This window comes from Diabrotica undecimpunctata, chromosome 6 (assembly GCF_040954645.1).
Source record: "Diabrotica undecimpunctata isolate CICGRU chromosome 6, icDiaUnde3, whole genome shotgun sequence".
NCBI classification, from domain to species: domain Eukaryota; kingdom Metazoa; phylum Arthropoda; class Insecta; order Coleoptera; family Chrysomelidae; genus Diabrotica; species Diabrotica undecimpunctata.
Genome location: NC_092808.1, coordinates 114,245,684 through 114,267,749, shown reverse-complemented (window position 1 = coordinate 114,267,749; position 22,066 = coordinate 114,245,684). Strand labels below are relative to the sequence as shown.

General features: G+C 35.1%; 2 protein-coding genes across 2 annotated transcripts in view; one reads left to right on the top strand and one right to left on the bottom strand.

The window, feature by feature from the left end:
* Positions 1-22,066, bottom strand: part of form3 (FH2 domain-containing protein formin 3) — a 507,951-nt gene that overhangs the window by 165,921 nt on the left and 319,964 nt on the right. The window lies entirely within an intron of this gene.
* LOC140444571 (uncharacterized) lies at positions 6,328-7,293 on the top strand. Its single transcript, XM_072536333.1, has one exon. It carries the CDS (start codon positions 6,328-6,330, stop codon positions 7,291-7,293), a length of 966 nt encoding a protein of 321 aa, XP_072392434.1.

The window sequence follows — 22,066 nt, the reverse complement described above, 5'->3', positions numbered from 1 at the left end:
GTATTAAGATATTTAGAAGTATACCAGTTGAACTAGCAGTCTTCTTCTTCAAGTGCCATCTCCGCGGCGGAGGTCGGCAATCATCATAGCTATTCGGACTTTTGAGACGGCTGCTCTGAAAAGTTCATTTGATGTACATCCGTACCACTCTCTCAGGTTGCGCAGCCATGACATTCTACGCCTCCCTATGCTTCTCTTTCTAGCACTAGAACTAGCAGTACAAAATGCTAAAACTGCCTAAGACACCTTTGTCCCCTCTAGAAAAAATTATTGTTGTTTACCATATTCCCTGCTCTGAATGTAATTCTTGTTACACTTGGTGCGGTCACTTAGTGGTAGATTAACCTCCTACCGCAGTGATATTAACTTAACCAAGCACACATGATATCTCTATTAAACATAAGGTTAACTATGAAGAGGTTGAATTGAGGTAAATTCTTTGCAATGAAAGAAATTTCAACAAAAGACAGTTTTTGAAAGTGTGTAACATACTTAAACATCCTAATACTCTTAACAAGAGAACAGACATTAGCAACTTGAGTTAAATTTATTCCTCTTTAATCTTGCACAAATAAATTATGCTTTGATTCATCATACAGTTTCTGATCAGCCAATAATAATTTTTATAAATTACATATTTTGTTTATTTTTTAAATAAATAACAGATTAACCACTATGATTTATTCATTAATTAAGCAATACTTATGTCCTAACAGGTTAATGCAAACTTGATATCCACATTAATAATAGAGACAGGCATAGATTTAGGCAAAAATCCTAATTTTGGTTTTGACCACCTAGAAATCTTCTAATTTCTACTTTCTATTTTATTCTCAGATGGCGCAGTTACAAACCGTGAACATAGTTAGGCTATATAATGTTGTTGTAAAAAACAACCTGTATAATATAGTTATTTTATCAAATTGTATGCTTATATTGTCAGCTGTCGTGTTGACGTGTGTGCGACTGACTCCCTACATCATAAACACTCTACTCCCCGCTTTATATAACTTAGGACTAGGACTAGACAGTGACAGTTTTGCCTCTCGAAAATTGAAGGCCGTGCGTGTGTTGTCGATCCCGAAAAGTGCGTGGTCCGTAATTACTAAATGCGCTTGTAAACCCGGTGTTTTGTGTTAAAACGTATATAGTTGGTCTCTCTCAATTTTATCATTTCATGTATATCTGTTACTGCCTCCCCGCACTCACTGTAAAGCTAATATTTTTATAACTCTTATCTAACTGTCAGAATTGCGATATTTGTCAATGTTTGAATCAGCCCTTAAGTTCACTGTAAATAAATCGAAGGAAAATACCTCTTAATTGTTTTATTGCTTCAGTGGTCCTTTATAAATATTTTGAAGCAATTAGGTGTTCAAATACGCCTCTCTTAAATGTGGATAGTTTGGCAACAAAGTTTACCCTTTCCATCATCTTGTGGTCTCTTCGAACCGAATATATTGTTTATCGCAATTCCTTTTCATAAATCAAATTAATTTTCTCTTATTTTAATTCTTTTCCCATAAAAATTAAAATAATACTCATTACTAAGTGCTCTTCACAAAATAGAACTTTGCGTAAAAACATAAGATAAACAATCTCACGGCACATGGAACATTACGTCACCACGCAAGTGTTTGAAGTGTTTCCACCCAACAATCTTAGATGTTAGATTTATCGCTCTTCGAGGTGCATCTCAAGTGAAATTGCCGACAAGAAACATGTGATGTGACTATGGATTTTTATGGATTTTTTACGATTCATTTCTATTTGGTGAGTCCGTTCCAAGATATATTTTTATAATCACGTACAGGGACATTCAAAAGTTCGAACGCATATTATTAGTATACAGGACAAGTTTATATTTCGCAGGATTCGTACAGACATTATTTTCTGAGACTCTTGTTTATTATACGGGGTGGACTAAGCTGTGTTTTAGACTCTAAAATTTTTTATTTCTCGTGTATCTCTCATAGATAAATATCTCGCAAAGCTTTCGATACATCTCTAACCGCAATGGATCAATTAAAGAAACAACGCAAACCGTTGAAATCAAAAATCTCTCGTATCTCTAATTGGTTAAGGGATAACTCTACTCAAGAAACGGATCCCTTGCAGTTCCAACTCCGTCGTACTGAACTAACGAATTGTTACGCCAAATATGATGACCTCATGGATCAGATTGAGGAACTGGACGAAGAAAACACTGAAGAACGCGATAGGGAAGAAATTGAAGAAAAGTACTTCTCAACTCTGGCAGGTCTTCAACATAGAATGGAGATGCTCCAACCTCCTTCACACCAGTTCAGTTCCACTTCTCCACGTTTAGCTAGTGCTAAAGTGACTCTTCCCGAAATTAAAATTCAAACTTTCTCAGGATGCTTCTCAGAATGGAGTGCATTCTATCAGCTCTTCGAGACGTTAATTATTAATAACCCGGAACTCAACAACGTCCAGCGTTTTGTTTATCTCAAATCCTTTCTACGCAACGAACCTCTCCAGTTGGTAGAAAACATCCAAGTTTTAGAAGAAAACTTCCAAATCGCGTTAGAGACTCTTCGAAATCGCTACGAAAACAAATCGCGCGTAATTAGTTTGCTTATACAGCGTCTTTTGAGAGTTCCATCCTTAGTCAAAACTAATGCAAAGGCCTTACGTGAATTTTTGGTCACCGCAAAACAGACCTTACTCGCGCTAAAAAATATGAATGTACCCATCGAGCATTGGGATCTCTTATTAATAGAAATATTTTTGCAAAAAGTGGACTTTACTACTCACCGGTCTTTCGAATACGAGTTAGGGTCAAAAGATATTCCCACGCTAAATCAATTCTTTGATTTTTTAGAAAAAAAGTGTGACATTATGGAAAAGTTAAACTCCTTAGATAATAGCGATAAAAAAGTTATTAAAACTCACTCTAAAACGGTTCTCTTCTCTTCGGCAAATAACAAAACTAACTCGTACTCCAAAACATGCGTATTTTGTAATAATGCTACACACACTATTTATGCATGCACAAAATTTGCTAATCTTTTCTTACAGGATAAGTATAAATTTGTTAATGAAAACAAACTATGTCGCAACTGTTTAGGAACTAAACACTTTTCACAAAATTGTTCGTCTCAACGTTTATGTGGTATATGCAAGAAAAGGCATCACACACTCTTGCACAATGACCATGAAAATAGCTCTTCTTCTAGTAGATCTTTTCAAAGACAAAATCACGCAACCTCTCGCAATGTACAAAACACTTGGTCTGATGGTGAAGCCGGTCCAAGTAATTCTGTCTCTCTCTCTGAATCTCAAACCTCTCAGGTCTCAAATGTGATGACTTCTCTCTCTGCTCTGTCAATAAAGCAGGATGTTCTGCTGGCAACCGCTCTAGTCACTATTTATTCAAAGCATGGCGTACCCATACACGCTAGATGTATGTTAGATAGTGGATCTCAGTCGTCATTTGTCTCTAAAGATTTGGTTCAAAAATTAAATCTCTCTCCTTACACCAAAAGGTTACAAATCTCTACTATCTCTGAACATAGTTCATTCTCGAACAAAATGGTCGATCTAGAAATTTTTCCATACAAAAGAAATGGTAATGGTTTCAAAATCTCCTGTTCTATTTTAGACAACATAACTTGTAGACTCCCTCAGGTATCCATAAACAGAAGTAAATTTAATATCCCCTCTACAGTCACTCTCGCAGATCCCACCTACTCTGTCCCTGGAAATATAGATCTTCTTCTTGCCAGTGACATATATAGCGAGTTGTTATCGGATGGTTTAATATGTTTAGGTAAAGGACTCCCTGTTCTCCAGAACACACACTTAGGGTACATTATGTTTGGTTCTTTACCTCCTTACGCACTTCACAAAGGAATTTATAGCTCACAGTTGTCCCCTACACAGTCAAATGTCTCTTTATTTGTCCAGTCCACATCTGAGGAAGATAAGCTCGATAATATAATTCGACAATTCTTCGAAGTCGAAGAAGTGACCCCCTCTGTTAAAATCTCCTCCTCTGAGGATCTGGCTGAACAAATATTCACTGAAACAACTCAAATTCTACCTTCTGGTCGGTTTCAGGTAAAGCTTCCTCTCATTTCTGAAACAGCACATAAAATGCTGGGCAATTCTTACAATATGGCTAGGAAAAGGTTTATTAGTTTCGAAAATAAACTCTTAAAGCACGAAAATGTATACACTCAATATAAAGCATTCATCAATGAATATGTTTCTCTTGGACATGCCAAAAAGGTTCCTCTTTCTCTCACAAATGTGCACTTAGAAAATAAATACTTTTTACCTCATCACTCTGTCATAAAAGAAGAATCATTAACTACCAAATTACGGGTGGTTTTTGATGGCTCCATGAAAAGTTCCAGTGGCTATTCTCTTAATGACATCCTGTTGAAAGGAAAAACTCTTCAGCCTGAACTTTTCGACATTCTCCTTCGGTTTAGATTGTATACCTATGTCTTCACTTCCGACATACAAAAAATGTACAGGCAGGTACGAATTCATCCTGATCACACATTCCTGCAGAATATCCTCTGGCGGGATTCTCCAGAACAGGACATCGAATGTCTTGAGCTTCAAACCGTAACTTATGGAACAAAAAGCGCAAGCTTTCAAAGTACTCGTTGTTTAATGGAATTAGCTAAAACTCATCAAAACAAATACCCATTGGCCTCCGATGCTCTCTTAACAGGATGCTATGTAGATGACATTCTATATGGGGCCAATGACACGCAAACTCTTCTTAAGGCTCATAATGAGATAACTGACCTACTCAACAAGGCATGCATTTCTCTTCATAAATGGTGCTCTAACTCAAAAATGTTTTTGGAAAATGTTTCTACTCTCTCTACAAACTCTGCGTATATTATTTCACCAGAGAATGCTTCTAATAAGGTTTTAGGTCTCTGTTGGAACCCCAGTACTGATACATTTTCAATTTCGGTACCTCAATTATCAATAAAGGATAATTACACAAAAAGGGAAGTACTCTCTATTATCGCTCAAATTTTTGATCCACAAGGGCTCATTAATCCCGTAACTGTTCTTGCTAAAATTATTATGCAAAAAATTTGGATTTCTAAAATTAATTGGAATGACTCCGTGGATTTAAATATTTTAAATGAATGGTTGAAGTTTATAACTGATCTCGCTGCTCTCAAAGACATAAGCATACCCAGATGTCTTTTCTCATGTCATGAAATTTCTTCTATTGAAATTCACTCTTTTTCTGACGCAAGTTTGAAAGCATATGCTGCTTGTTGTTATATACGGGTCATCTACAAATCAAAAAATATCTCGTGCTCTCTTATTGTTTCGAAAAGTCGTATTGCTCCTTTAAAGACCATAACGCTTCCAAGGCTGGAACTTATGGGTGCTTTATTGGCTAGCAAGCTCACCACAAAGGTGGTTGATATCATAAAGGATAAATTGCCCTCTATTACCTCTATAAACATGTGGAGCGATTCTGAGATAGTTTTGGCGTGGCTCAGATCACATCACTCCAGATGGAATCAATTTGTCGCCAACAGGGTAGCTCAAATTCAAGAAAATTCTTCTCACTCTCATTGGAGATACGTAAAGTCTAAAGACAACCCTGCTGACATCCTCTCCAGAGGAATGATGCCCTCTAACATACTCAACTCCACTCTTTGGTTTCACGGTCCTCAGTTTTTGCAAACATTTGACCTAAATTTGTCTGAATATAGTCCGAAGTTTAATTCTAATAAATTACCTGAAGAAAGAAAGGTTGTTCTTCACACTCGAAGTGCTCAATTTGATTTCTTTGTCATGCTTTCTGAAAGGTTCTCCAGTTTCACGAAATATGTAAGGACTATAGCTTATGTACTCAGATTTGGTAATAACGCAAAGTCTGGCACTCAAAAATTATCGGGTGCACTTGAAGTATCTGAACTTCAAAATGCCGAAATGAAAATTATAAAATTATTGCAAAACTCATGTTTTTCCTCAGAAATTGCTGATCTCAAAGGCAATAAGATTATTTCTAATAAGTCTCTCTTACAATTTGCTCCTTTTCTTGACAAAAATGAAATGCTCCGTGTAGGTGGACGTCTTAGGTATTCCGAAGTTACCTTTGATTAAAAATATCCTCTCCTCCTCCCCTCGAAAAATCATGTTGTTCGTCTAATTCTCAAAAAAGAACATCTCAGGCTCCATCATGCAGGTCCTCAGAATACTCTCTCTCAAGTTCGCCTTAGATATTGGCCCTTGAATGGTCTACGGGAGATTAAGAGGATAGTCCACGAATGTCATGTTTGTTTCAAGTTTAATGCCAAACCCTTAGCTCAAATCATGTCTGATTTACCTAAGGAACGCTTATGCTCTGCTCAAGTTTTTGCTCATGTAGGTTTGGATTTTGGTGGTCCCTTTCTAATAAAGGCCTCTAAACTTCGTAAAAGTCCCTTGATAAAGTCATACATAGCTCTGTTTGTCTGTATGTCCACACGTACGGTTCATATAGAATTAGTCAGTGGGCTTACAACAGAAGCGTTTCTTCTCACGCTCAAGCGCTTTATCAGTCGCAGAGGTCTCCCTCAGACTATTTTCTCTGATAATGCGACAAACTTTCTTGGGGCTAAAAATCAGTTATTCGAACTCTACAATTTCTTGAAAAATAAGGAAACTAACTCTTCTATTCAGGAATTTTTAGCCTCCTCTCAAATTCGGTGGAAAACAATACCACCTCGATCTCCTCATCATGGAGGACTCTGGGAGAGCGCTATAAAGAGCGCTAAACATCATATCTATAGATTGTTGGGCAATCTCAAAATTACATTCGAGGAATTCAGTACCGTGCTTACCCAAATTGAAGCCGTACTTAATTCTCGGCCCATTTGTGCCCTCTCTAATGATCCCTCCGATTTCACATATCTTACCCCTGGTCACTTCCTGATTGGAAGGTCTCTCACCTCGCTACCCGACCAGGAGTATACATCTATCCCGGAAAATCGACTTAGCATCTGGCAAAATCTCTCTAAGCTCCAGCAACTTTTTTGGAAAAGGTGGTCGACTGATTATCTGAATCGACTTCAAAATCGTCCAAAATGGTTTCTCCCATTTAAAAATTTACAACCCAATGACCTTGTGCTAGTTAAAGAAGACAATCTCCCTCCTCTCTACTGGTCATTGGCACGAGTGATGGAAGTCTTTCCGGGTAAAGATGGCCGAGTGAGAATTGCATCTGTTAAAACTAAGGATGGGATTTTCAAACGCTCGATAACAAAATTGTGTCCTCTTCCTAGTGAAGGATTATGTTAATGTTATTAGGTTTAGTACTTTTACTCATAATATGTTGTTTGTATGAATTTGTATACTATTACTCATATTGGTTTTTTTATGTACTCTTTTCTTTTTAATGTCTTTTATAATGTTAAAGCTAGTGCTTCAACGGGGGGCAGTATGTTTTAAAAAACAACCTGTATAATATAGTTATTTTATCAAATTGTATGCTTATATTGTCAGCTGTCGTGTTGACGTGTGTGCGACTGACTCCCTACATCATAAACACTCTACTCCCCGCTTTATATAACTTAGGACTAGGACTAGACAGTGACAGTTTTGCCTCTCGAAAATTGAAGGCCGTGCGTGTGTTGTCGATCCCGAAAAGTGCGTGGTCCGTAATTACTAAATGCGCTTGTAAACCCGGTGTTTTGTGTTAAAACGTATATAGTTGGTCTCTCTCAATTTTATCATTTCATGTATATCTGTTACTGCCTCCCCGCACTCACTGTAAAGCTAATATTTTTATAACTCTTATCTAACTGTCAGAATTGCGATATTTGTCAATGTTTGAATCAGCCCTTAAGTTCACTGTAAATAAATCGAAGGAAAATACCTCTTAATTGTTTTATTGCTTCAGTGGTCCTTTATAAATATTTTGAAGCAATTAGGTGTTCAAATACGCCTCTCTTAAATGTGGATAGTTTGGCAACAAAGTTTACCCTTTCCAAATGTGTAGTGATAAACTAAAACTAATCTGGATAAATGGAAATTCATACAATAGCGTTTAAACCAAAATACAGAAATTTAAGGAAGTGCAGTTGCATGCAATAGATAAATAATGGAAGGAATATGGATCAAATTGACTAAATTAAACAAAGATTACCGGTAAAGGCAGCTAATTCAAAACACGGAAACATTTTATATATATGATAATCCAACATTTTAGTTCTTTGAACATTTTTGTCACCTTACTTACATCAAACTTAAGGGTAATAAAACAAGCTTATTACCGTCACCTATCGTTTTTTACCACGATTACCCACGATAAAAAAATGCTAAAAATACTGTTCAACAAATGTCTGTTTGAAGGTAAAATACCTAAACAATGGAGAAATGCCAACACAATCTTAATACATAAGAAAGGAGACCGAACAGACCTAAACAACTACCGTCCTATTTCCTTTTGTCACAACTATATAAAACCTTCACAAAAATAATAAACAACCGACTAACCTATAAACTTGATAACTACCAACCAGTGGAACAGGCCGGATTCAGGAAAGGATACAGCACAATCGACCATCTACATGCGCTTAAAATCTTAATTGAGAAAACCAATGAATACAACCTTCCGCTGTACTTAGCATTCGTAGATTATGAAAAGGCTTTCGACAGCATTGAACACTGGGCGGTGGAAGAAGCTCTGGTCAATAGTAGCATAGATTCAAGATACCGACAATTTATACATGATATTTACCAAAACGCAACCATGACCGTAATTCTGGACAACAAATTAATAACGGATAATATAAAAATTAAACGAGGAGTCCGACAAGGCGATATAATTTCACCTAAACTGTTTACCTTGACCCTCGAAGATATAATAAAATCAACAGATTGGGAAAACAGAGGAATATGTATTAACGGAAAGTACCTAAATCACCTTAAATATGCGGATGATATACTCCTGATCTCCTCGGAACGACAAGAACTAGAATTAATGCTGAATAAACTTCATAAAAAATCACTGCAAAAAGGCCTAAAAATTAACTTCAACAAAACAAAAGTAATGACAAACACGGATGACCAAGAGGCAATAAAAATACAAACAGAAAAAATAGAACAGGTAAATGAGTATATCTATCTAGGACAAGCAATCAGAGCTACCAGAGAAAATCAAACAGCCGAAATATCGAGACGAGTAAGAATGGGATGGGCAACTTTCTTACGTTCTAAAAAATCAAACAATGCCTCTATACTTACGAAGCAAGGTATATAACTCCTGTATAATACCGGTGCTCACCTACGGAGCACAGACATGGACATTTACACAGGCCAACTTGGATAGGATAAGGAAGGCACAAAGAGCGATGGAGAGACAAATGTTGGGTATATCACTTAAAGATAGAAAACGTAACCAGTGGATCAGAACCAGAACAAAGACAGTAGACGCGATAGAACAAGCAGCAAAACTGAAATGGAATTGGGCTGGACACAATGAACGTCTCCAAGACGGACGATGGAACAATGCCATCGGAAAGTGGCGCCCATAAAATGCAAAGAGATCAAGAGGCAGACCACAGATGAGGTGGAAAGATGACATCAGGAAACAAGGAGGTCCCACATGGCAGAGAACAACTCAAGATAGGAAAAGATGGAGAGAACTGGGGGAGACCTACATCCAACAATGGAAGGATAGAGAATAGGTTAAAAAAAAATCGTTTTTTAAGATAAGCTGACATATACTACAACTCATGAATTTTCATTATTTTTGAGTAATGGACCCCCGTATAAGAAAATAAATCGTGGTGGCCCCTAAAAGAATACGGCGATCGGGCGTGCGTACTCTGCTTTGGCGATAACTTTTTGTGTTTATACCACTACGACAAATATTTTTACTGTCACGCACGCGTACAGGGTCGAATGATATAATATATTGCTTTACTGCCTATGACCAGGACGTCCTAGGACGTTCTAGAAAAGGGTCCTCGCGATAAAGGATAAAATCTAGAATTCGTACCACGCGCGGAAATTGCGTAATACTGACACAGTTAACGTAAACTGACACTCTGACAGGTTTTTTATCCTGATTTTATTTTTTATTTGTATGATTCTTGGTGAACCAATTCTGAATATAATTGTTTTTAAGTTGCTCATATATGTTTCCTATTTTGAGTTTTGCATATAATATCCTCGTTTACCGTCGTGTACGTTGTTTATATCACCACGTTATAATTTTTTATTGTCAATCATAAATAGAATTTTTGGTTCACTTTTATAGCGTAATTTAAAAATGATTTCTCTTTATCAGCGATTTAACCGGGGATATAAAAATATTAAATACATTTATAAATAATAAGTGAAAAGGTACCAGTGGGTACAGAAATTCTTGTAACCGTAGCCACGACCAAATATAATAAATTTGCATTTATTTTTATAGATAATGGAACAGGTGTATTATTCCTGTAAATTTTATCTGAATCATTAGGATTTCAAGAAGAATATCGTGTAACTTATAACTTTTAATTTTAAATAAATTTCGCAATCAATGTTCGGGAATTCCGAAATCAGTAAAACTAACAGTACATATTATTATTTTAATTTTCAATTACACTAAGTTACAACTAGTAAAATAAAACCTCAATAATTATAATCAATTATATTATTAAGTATAGTATTTAATTATTTGCGAAGCTTCTCTTTTGTGATCATTACGAGATATTGCTATTTATAAGTTAAAGAATCAATTATATGAATAATTTTAATATTAGCTGTTAAGTGTATAATCTTTTGCGTACCTTCTGCAGATTCTATCTACATTGCGAAGTTTCATGTTATTACGAGTAAAGTAAAAACAAATATTTATGAATGAAAACGGATTTATTTGTGATCAAAATAAAAAAATAAAAAAAACGCATCTTTGTATGTTTTTAAACTAATTTTAAAAGACTTTTTGCACTTCCAATGAAATAAGTTTAATACATGCTTTTTAAATGTATCACCGTCAAGTTTTAGACCGACTCAATGTTTTGAGTATTCAAATCGTCACTTGTTTGAACCTAAGGAAACCTGCATTGACCTAATTAAACGTGATTCACAACCACATCTTGTAAATGGTTTGTCCATAATTTATTAAATCAGCGTTTCCCAGTTTTTATTTGTTGGAGGATCTCCAATCCGGCTTCTAGGGCATTACAGATTCCCGGTTCTTATTATCGTTGTTATAGAAAACATTAAAAGCAGTTAATGCGCAAGGCAACGAAAATATTGTTTTAAATAAGAAATGAACAAAACTCTAGATTTTTAACCAACTGTATGCAAATTATTATCTCCAATTACTCACACTACAAAATCAAATGAAACTGTTGTAGAGAGATTGGAATCAGCAAATCTTTGTTGCGGTCTCTACTCTTAAAACTATCTAGTATAGTTAGGCTGATAAGTATGTTATCTGATTACAAAACGTGTATCCAGTCTTGATCGCTGGTGCTCTGGGATATTGTCTTTACTGGTTTTCTACTATTTAATCCTGATTCGTTAGGTCTTTTTTGATTATTCGTCCACCAATGTTTCTATTTAGAACTTCTGCTACGTCTCTACTTAATTAATAACGAATCGATCAGTCGCGCTTAAAGCAAGCTGTCTTAAGGCGGCTCCACACACAACGGAAAAACCGAAGGCATGCCTTGAGACGCCAGGCCTTGAGGCGAACCCAAAAATGTGGGGGTCTCCACACACTACGGAATATACGAAGGCCAGCCTTAAGGCACTTCAGTTTGTGTGTTCGCGCAATGGCGTTAATAGATGATGTTCTTGCTGTTGTTGTTTTATTGTTAGTTATCTAAAGTAATGAAAAAAAAATGAAACGAAAGGTGTGAACTAAAGACTGGTTACAGAAAAGGAAAGTTTACTCCCATGTAAATTTATTAAAAGAACTGAGGTTCTGTCTAAAAGATTGGCATAATTATTTGCAGATGGATGAGAACAATACCTTAGGCTTTTAACATTGGTAACGCCGATAATTCAGAAAAAAGACACCATAATGACGACCGCAATTACACCTTATGAAAGATTGAGTGCCACATTAGATGCTACAAAGATTTAATATTTTCTACTGCGATATCACTACAGGCTCTCAGCTTAATTGTGTTACAAACTTGTAAAGCTATTTACAAAGTTCTTCGAGACGATTATATAAATGTAAAGTAAGCTCATTTATTGTTCAAACAATGTTTTATTTTTAAATATGTAAAGTGTAACTATAGAAATGTGGGTCCTATTAAACACTCATAGTTACATACTAATTATTGGCTATCTTCAGGGCGGAATACATAAGTGGGAAACAGTAATTCCTTCAGTTGAATCGTTATGGTGTTGAACTGTCACCATAATGGTGACAGTTCATTGGGAGCTCCAGTGCAGTAGATGAGTTGACGATACATGGGTGGTTTCTGTGGCTGTCTTCCTTCTTGTTGAGACATTCTTGATGGATTGGTGTTGTAATATGAGTTACCAGCTGCAAAATGGGGAAAGGTAGTAGAATTGGGAGAGGCACTTTGAACTGTAGGAGAACCTTCGTAGTGTTGCGGCAATGGGGGTTGTGGCATTTGAGTTAACACATGCCAACTTGTCAAGGTGCCCATTTCAGCATGAAACAGTACGTCATTTATAAATTTCTCGGCCAGGATTCGTTATGGTGCTAAGACATCGCGTACATTACAACATATTTACCAAAAATGTCATATCTGTCATCCGCAGGTCGAGGTTGCTTGAAATGTTCATTAACAGATTTTAGCACTTCACTTGTGAGTGCTGCTTCTTGCGTAGAAGTCATCTTTCTTGGTGGTGTTGAACGGGGTCGAGATATCTATGTCAGAAAACTACTCTTGCGGAGTATCGTCTTCTGCCCTTGGAGTATCGTCTTCTACTCTCGGAATTGGTACATCTTCTGCACCGAAAGCGTCGTTACTTTTTTCAGAATTCCCGAAACTCACTTTATTTTCTGCCTACAAATCCCAATTATATTCCGATACTAGTTATTAATTATAATTACTGAAATATTAATACTTATTTATTATAATTATTACCATTTTTTTATTTTTAAATTTTTATTTTGATATTTATATTTTAGAAGAAGAAAAAGAAGAACAATACCTACAAATTTTACCCTCAGAAGTAAATAATGTCCTACGGAATGCAAAACAAGGAAAAGCACCGGGTCCTGATCAAATTCCAGTTGAACTGTTAAAAGCCTTAGATGACGGTAATATAAAGATACTCACCCGAATTCTCCCGGAGGGCAACATCCCGGAGGAATGGCTTAAATCGATATTTTTCATTATCATTACTGGCTCGACAACCTTTTTGGGTCTTGGACTGTTCCAAGATTCTTCTCCATTCTGATCTGTTTCGTGCTTTTTTTCTCCAGTTTTTATTTTTAAGGTTGTTATATCATTTTCTATTTGTTCTAAGTATCTCAGCTTCGGTGTTTCTCTTGTTCTTTTTCCTACTGGCATCTTTCTGTTTGAATATTTTGTTTGGTATTTCGCCTTCTTCCATTTTTTCTACAAGTCCTATCCAACGCAGCCGTCCTATTTTAATGAATGTTATAATATCCTTATCCTGGTATATTTTGTATAGTTCAGAGTTGTATCTTCTTCGCCATATTCCGTTTTCTTTTGCGCCCTTATATATGTGTCGCAAGATTTTACTTTTGAAGGTGGCTAACAACGTTTCCTCTCTTTTAGTAAGTATCCAGGTTTCTGAGCCGTATGTGAGTACCGGTCTTATTAGGGTTTTATATATTTGGCATTTTGTTTTTCTTGCGACATTATCTGATCTTAGTTGCCTAATTAAGCCATGGATATTATCAGACGTGACTAGGGATTCCAAGTATATAAAGTTTTTTACTTCCTCTATATTGTATTCTCCTATTGTTATATTTTGTGGCTGCCTTATTTCTGCGTTTTTACTTACCTGCATGCAGGTAAATCGATATTTTTACCTCTACCAAAAAACAACAATCCCAAATCATGTAATGACTATAGATTGATAAGCCTAATGTGACACACTTTAAAGATTCTCTTGAAAATTGTTCAAAACCGAATTTATAAGAAATGTGAGGAGCAGATAAATCAAATTCAGTTTCGCTTCAGAGGAGGCATGGGTACAAGAGAGGCATTATTTTCGTTGACGGTACTCTGGCAGAAATGTCGGGAATATAACAAGATTGCATATGTATGATTCATAGACTTTAGGAAGGCCTTTGACCGAATTTGAATTTAGACAAAAAAGACATTGAGTTTATTAAGGCTACATACTGGAACCAGAAATCAGTAGTAAAGGTGAACCATATAGAAACAAATAATATACCGATTGCGAGAGGGGTCAGACAAGGATGCGTCTTGTCTCCAACGCTTTTCAACGTGTACTCACAGGTCATATTCAGAAAAGCCTTATGGGACAGAAAAGAGGGAATAAGAATTGGTGGAGAAATCGTAAACACCATGAGATTTGCAGATGACACGGTAATTATGGCTGAGAGTATCGAAGAACTACAAACTTTACTAGATGCAATAAATAGTGAATGAATTCAAATGGGACTTGACATCAACACAGATAAGACCAAATTTATGATAGTATCAAGGAGTCCAATAAATAATGAACAACTAACCCTTGGTGGACAGCAAGCAAATAGAGAGATATAAATATCTGGGAGCTTACATCAACACAGAATTAGATTCAGACCAAGAGAGCAGGGTACAAATAAAAATGACAAGGGCAGCGTTCTTAAAATTCAAGCAATTGTTCTGTGACAAAAATCTGAATACTGCGCTGACACTGAGGTTTGTTGAATGTTACGTCTGGTCCCAACTATTGTACGGGGTGAAAACATGGACGGTAAAAGCGCAAATAGTTAAGAAGCTTGAAGCCTTTGAACTTTGGATATAACGGAGAATGTTGAGAATTCCATGGACTGCCAGGGTCACCAATGAGAAAGTGCTGAGAGGGATGGGTCGAGACAAAAAATTGTTGAGAACAATAAAATTACGCAAGACTGCATACCTTGGACACATACTGAGGAATGATAAATATAGTCTTTTGCAGGTCATCATGCAGGCTAGAGTCGAATGGAAAGAAGAATATTCAACTATCGTACACCACGAGCAAGACGTATAGTTGAGAACGGATTTGGAATTTTGGCATCTCGATTCCGTATATTTCATACAGCTATAAATTTGGAATTGCATAACATTGATTCTGTAGTCATGGCGTGTTGTTGTTTGAATAATTTTCTACTGAAATGTGTGCCGAATCGGTATGCATCTCCTGAATGTTTTGCTCGTGAGAATACTGAAGCTTCAAACTGTTGTTTCTATGGAACGCTTAGAACGCAGAAACTTTGGAGATACCACGAGCATTGAGAAAAATGTTTGAGAAACTTTTATAAGTTACTTCGTAAACGAAGGTGCAGTACCTTGGCAAATGAACTATATTAACGGCAATTAATTAATACTTTTACGATAGGCAGTAAACTATTTATCCAGACAGTAAATATAAATTAATGTGCCTAATTAAGTAATAACTATCTCATTCGGAGGAATATGTTTTTATCCCAATTAATACAAGTGTAATTGAATAAATATTATTAATTTTTAATTTAGGTTTAAGTACAGGTTGTAATTACTAAATAAAATAATAAGTATCATTAATGAGTTACGTTTACTTACCTCATTCTCAGATTCGTCTCTATTGGAGCAAGAGGAGAGAGAGGGTCGAGGAGTGTCTTGGTCATTCAAAAAACGTAAGTGTTCAAAATACCACAATTTTAACTGATATATCTCGTCTACACCACTTTCTGTTCTTGTGGATTCTTGATTCTTGATCTTTTTTAACTCTTTCCGAAAACTGCTATGTATATTATTAATTTTTTTAATTACACAGTCTTTGTTAGCTAGAGTATGCTCAGTATGTCCACTTCCCTCATTTTTTCCGCTAATCTTTGGTACGCAACTTCCTTTTTTATACGGTCATGATAATCTTTTGATATAGTTTTCCACAAGCACGGCGGATCTCTGAACATAGCTATCAATTCCTCTTGATTTTGCTTTGAAAACCAATCGCCTCGAAGCCTACCTCCCGACTTCTCCACACAGTCCGATCGGCCTCGAGAAGCGGAGGCCTTAAGGCAAGACGAATGATATTTTGTCCTGAAATTTCCGGCCTCCAGGCATGAGATCTGCAGGAATACTTCAGAATTCTCCACACACACACAGAGAGATTTTCCTTGAGGTCTTTCGCCTTGAGGCATGCCTTCGTGTGTGGAGCCACCATAAGAAATCGATTAGACCAGAGCATCATTAGCCACAAGGCATATAATATATCTATATATTTTATATTATTATATAATATATCTAATTATATTAGAATTATTATTCTAATATATTGCTCAAAATATTTCTAATCTAATCAATAATTAATTTAATTATTTCAGACGCAAGCGTGTGTGCTGCTCGCGTCCGTGTGTGACCTGTTAAATTTTAGTTACGTTATACAGACATATGTACTTATATACCCATAGGTTACGATATTGCTCATTAGCTATTGGGATGCGCCGTGTCGGAAATGAGAACTTTCCCACTCAGTATGTCCTACGTGCAATAGTGGCGAACTCAGACTCTTAGTCTCATGTTCACCTTCTATAAGTTATAGTTACCTTTGTAGCACCTTTTATAGTTTGAAGTTTAATGTTAACGTTCCAGTAGTGGCGTAGATTTTTATCACATGCATAGTCACTTCGGTCCAAGAAACCGGTATTTATTGAACATTTTTTTTGGAAAAAATATGATACGTCTCATTAGTGATCAACAAAATACATATAGTAATTTTAATTTTAATCATATAAACTAAAACTGGTATTACTCCTAATACAGAACTTAAAAATTTTAATCCTAAAAAATGTCAATGTTACAAATATTAAAATCCAATTTTTGTATTGAAATGTATTGAAATTAAACAATTGAAAAAACTACCATTACTCCTGTTGGACATTTTTATGACAAGATCGACAAATACTGTAATGTGTTCCAAACATGTATTTATTGCATATGAAACAAGTGTATTTTGTTTTTCGGTTCGTTTTCCAATCACAATAACTGCATCTTCCAGGTATATTATATACATATCTCTTAATCGAACCTAGAGATTTCTTGGTATATTTGTCATTACAGTATATGCCTGTAAATGAAAAAATATTTTCATTTACAGGCATACATTTAAAATAGTATAAATAACACATTTGGTACGGAGAAATTTACTGGTTTACATTTTTCACCAGTACTTTCATCTATATCGTCTTCATCTTGGTCGTGCATACCAGAAACCAAGAGTACATTTTTCATCTCTCCTGGCATATATGACACCAGGGTGCATTTAGGTATAAAGGCAAACATACTACTATTAGCTGGTCGTGCTGTAGGTTTGGTAAACTCTATTGGTAATTCAGGTTTGTTATTTCTGATCTTTTCTATTACAGTAAAGTTGTTAGGTTTCTTCATCAATTCTTTAACCAAAGTGATTGGCGTAAACCAATTGTCAATCGTCAAATTACGATTAGGTGTTTGAATATTATTAGTAAGCTGTAAGGCAACATCTTTAGCACTAGTTGAATTTTTGAGTGGTCCTTTTGACTACTGTCCAACATACACTTCATTTCGGCTTGTATAATATGAAGATATTTCAAATAAAGCATATATTTTTTATCCTGTATTTATTTGGTTTTATGGTATATATTGATGAAAGCCACATCTATACTATAACAATTTTCAATTGAAGGTGATTCATTGGCAACATCACACTTAAAGCGAACAGCCCATAATCCCCTTATCAACTTTGCAGAGGCGTATCAAAACAATATTTTAATTATTTATTATTTATTTATACACATAAGTAATTACGTAAAAATTAAATCCAAGACCGATATAAGTATCAAATTATCATGTGTGTTTTGAAGAGAGTAAAATTTTATTGTTATTGTAGAGTTCTTAATACAGTACTTTAAAAAACAGAAAACTTCAATATATTCCATTTATATAGGAGAACTTCAAAGCAAAGAAATAATTACCTAAGTTATGCTCATGAAGTTTCGAAATCCAGCGACTTATCTGAAGAGGAATCCCAGTCACACTTAAGTCTATTATTATTTCGTCGAACACAGTGTCTATCATTCCGTCCAATATCCACATTTTCTTTTCTTCCTTGATCTGACTACCTTTATGGATGACAATCAGTTGTTGCCCTTTATTCGTTGGTCCTCGCAACCCTGTTGACAAACTGTCCACAAATGCTTGACGATAACTTATACTTATATATCTTAGATACTGTCTGACCAGTATTCACCCATTTTTCGTCCAGATAATAAATTTTTTTGTGGACAGAACGAACTTCTCTAATAGAGCGAAGATATCTTTGTCGCCATGAGACTGTATCTTCTCTTTTTCTTAAGACATATTTGAGGGATCGTTTGGCATATATAAATTTTAAATCTTTTTTGTAATGAGATCATACTCCATTACATATCCAGTCCTAATCGTTCCGAGGGTTGGCGCTTTATTCTTAAAAAAGAAAGAATGAATAGTAGTGGGTACACAATTTTTCTGGTACTCGTTCAATTAAATTTTTTTCTACCACGACAATGTACTTTTATAGCTTGTGCAATTTCAGTCACCTTTTTTCACGTACAATGTGTTCAATTATCGACACGGATTCTTCCGTTAAAAATGAACACTGAGCTACAGCTATTACTGTACGAAGTGTATTTTTTAAATATTTATACACTCTACGGACAATCTGCTTTTCTTCTACCAATATAAACTTCCTCTTTCTTTGTACATTACTTGAAACCATCGGCATCCATCTTAATGCTATAAAAACAATAAACATCAATCATATTATTCTGCTATTTGTATGTTGTTTACTTACCTCAAAAACTATTTTAAAGTTAATAAACCTAATAAAGTCTATTTAATAAATATAAAACAAAGTCACATTCACAAGAAATAGAACACACCACGTCTATGCAGATATGGAGGCTTTATGTTGAAGAAATCGAACGAATAAACTATTTCTTCCATTTCCACTTAATCCAAGGACGTAAATATATAGACCAGTAAAGTGTTGATAAGTTAACCGATGTTTCAAAGACCAGTATGTAGAGGTATATTGCTACGGAGGCAAATTTTATGGAACCATCTTACTTTTCAGTTGACCCCGGTAAGTACCAGTAAGAATTTATTTCTAATATTTCACATTGTTTCCGTTAGCTCTCAGTTCAATTTGTAGATGAGTCACCTTCAATTGAAAATTGTTATAGTATACCTCTAAATTCAGGTAGCATTTCGTCAATACTTTCAGAACGACTAACCATTTCTAGTGATCTTCTTTCTTCATAAGAATTCATAGACATATGTCGTCAAAACGTAAATATCTCAGGGGAAATCTAAATCGCTGCAAACACGTACTAAGAAAAAATAACTCAATACCTTACCCATTGTTTTTCCACATAATATTTAACGTTCAGACGGTTTGCGAGATAAACTCGCGAGACAAGTACAAAAGCCTCAGTATAGCCGAAAAATTGTGGCGAATAGACTCGATATATTGATTTTTAAATTGAACAATCAAATTAATCATACCATCATCGATAAAGTATTCTCATTTTTTTTAATCCCTTTCAAAGGCCTGGTAATTCGTTTTGGAGAAGGAAAACTGTTTATAATGTTCGGATCGTTATAGGTATCGTCACCGCTGTCCGTCATCACTTCTTTGATCAACTTTTTCAAGTCTCCTGCTGTTTTTCGTAATAAATCGTGTCTGTAATTAATTATAAAAAAATATATCTTAAATAAAAACAACAGTATCCAATAAGAAATACATTTATAACTAAACTGAAGTAAAAAAAAAACAGTTTACGAGTAGTCACCACGGTGTCATAGATCGTTTTTTTAATGTTCAAATATAAACGTAAAACGTCTGTGCACCCAAACCCAAATTTCTTAGTTTCGCCACTTCCGCCAAAATCGGAAATTGAACTTTGACCTGGCTGCGAGACCGTATGCGGCTACTGGAAGGTTAATTCCTATATCATTTTATTCTGGGTTTTTAAGGACCAATATAATTTTAAATCAACCCTTTACACTAAATTAAATGATGTGTTCAATATGTTTCCGAAAAACAATTTAGGATCTAAATTAAGATTTATATAAAGTTTACCTTTTTCTGGTTTTTTATATTTCTTCTTTCTAGTTATGTAATAATTCAAAGTTAAAAATAAACACGGTGTCTTATTCGTTGATGTAAAAGTGAATGGCGAATATTTATTCAAACATACATTTACACAAAACAAATAACTATAATATAATTAAATTAGAATAAGATAAAATCTGCATTTGTCGAATTAACGTTATTAATGTTTTTATCGATGAATATCTTTCTTATGACTTTATAACTAATCACGTGCAGCGGTTTTATTTAAGATTGACTTTGATCAATTTAAATAATGTTCTATTGTTAAACGTCTATTATTTATCAAAAAATGAGCTCATGCTTTTTATGTTAATATTTTTTACTTTTAAATAAATATTAAGTGGTACCGTTCCATAAAAAAGCAAATGAGAATTAAAAAATTACAAGGTTATCGTCCAATTTTTCCCTAGTTTCTTAATGATACATACTAAAACGACTTGCTGGTAATTGTGTGGCGACTTGTAGAGGAAATTTTTTAAAGAGCTATTATTTTTTCATAGAGGTTTTTTTCCTTACGAAAATATAAATCGGAAATCGAATTCAGGATTCAGCGCAACTCTGTGTTTTCTAAAAGTTACAAAGCAAACAGACGACGAATGACCGAAATGAACTGGCAGGATTTATAATTTGTATCCACGCCATGCCGATTTCTGCCTCTTGGCGTCCTCAGAGCGAACTCATGGTAAGCTCTAACGAAATAAATCTTTTTCCATTCATATAAGTAAATATTTAAAATATTTACCGACAGAGGCTATAGTGATATCTACTAACGAGAATATTAATCGGAAATTGAATTCAGGATTCAGCCCAAATCAATTTGACGCTCAATTTGGGCATGTATTTCGGGGTATTCGTCGTCTGTTTGTTTTTGCAACGCTTAGAAAACAAAAATTTGATGATTGTAGGCATGTGGTTAGTTCGTCCACAGCAGTTGATCAGGGAATAGTTAGAAGAATCTGACGAAAACCGCCTGACAATAGAATCATGGCTCCACCAAAAATCTGTCAAAGTTCTGTCCAGTGCCTCCAATGATCTCTTCTGGGCCATTGTACATTCGTTCCGAACGATTAATTTGCATATTTGTAAAATTTTCACCAGTTTAATGTTCAGAATGTGCAATTTGTCCGTCTTAAAATAATGTTGCAGCTATTCCAGATGAAGGCAATGCTAGGGCTACTTGATATTGCGATCTGATCCCTGCCAATAACAATGAAATTAGGAATGTTTTCTCGTCCATTCCGGAGCACCAAAAAAGTAAATTCTACACTAACTACTAAACTATTTCACTAATAACACTACAAAAAACGGTATAAATGACAGTTCTTTCTTCTTTCTTCTTACTAATTAATGGTATACATGGTTATAAATGACAGTCCTTTCATAGTGTTACACAGGAAATGAATAATATATTTGTTTACCGTGAAATGTCAATGGTACGGTATTTTGTAAATGTTGCTTGCTTAGAAATAACTAATATAACAATTACCGATACTTAATTGGTAAACTGAGTGGGATTCCTTTGGGGTACAATAGTGACAAAAGAGAGGAAATCGGTTGCGTCCCTTTGCTCACCATTTTTATTTTAATACGATGTAGATTTTAACGATGCATTACATATTTATTCTTCTTATTAATTCTTAATACGTATATAAAGTGATTTAGGGTGTGGACTTCCAAGTAATTTAAATTCATTATATTCGCCAAAGAACTTATTTTGATAAATAGAGGTACTTCTCATTAAATTTTTCAGTACCGATTCAGCATAAGTACGCAGTTTGTACACAGC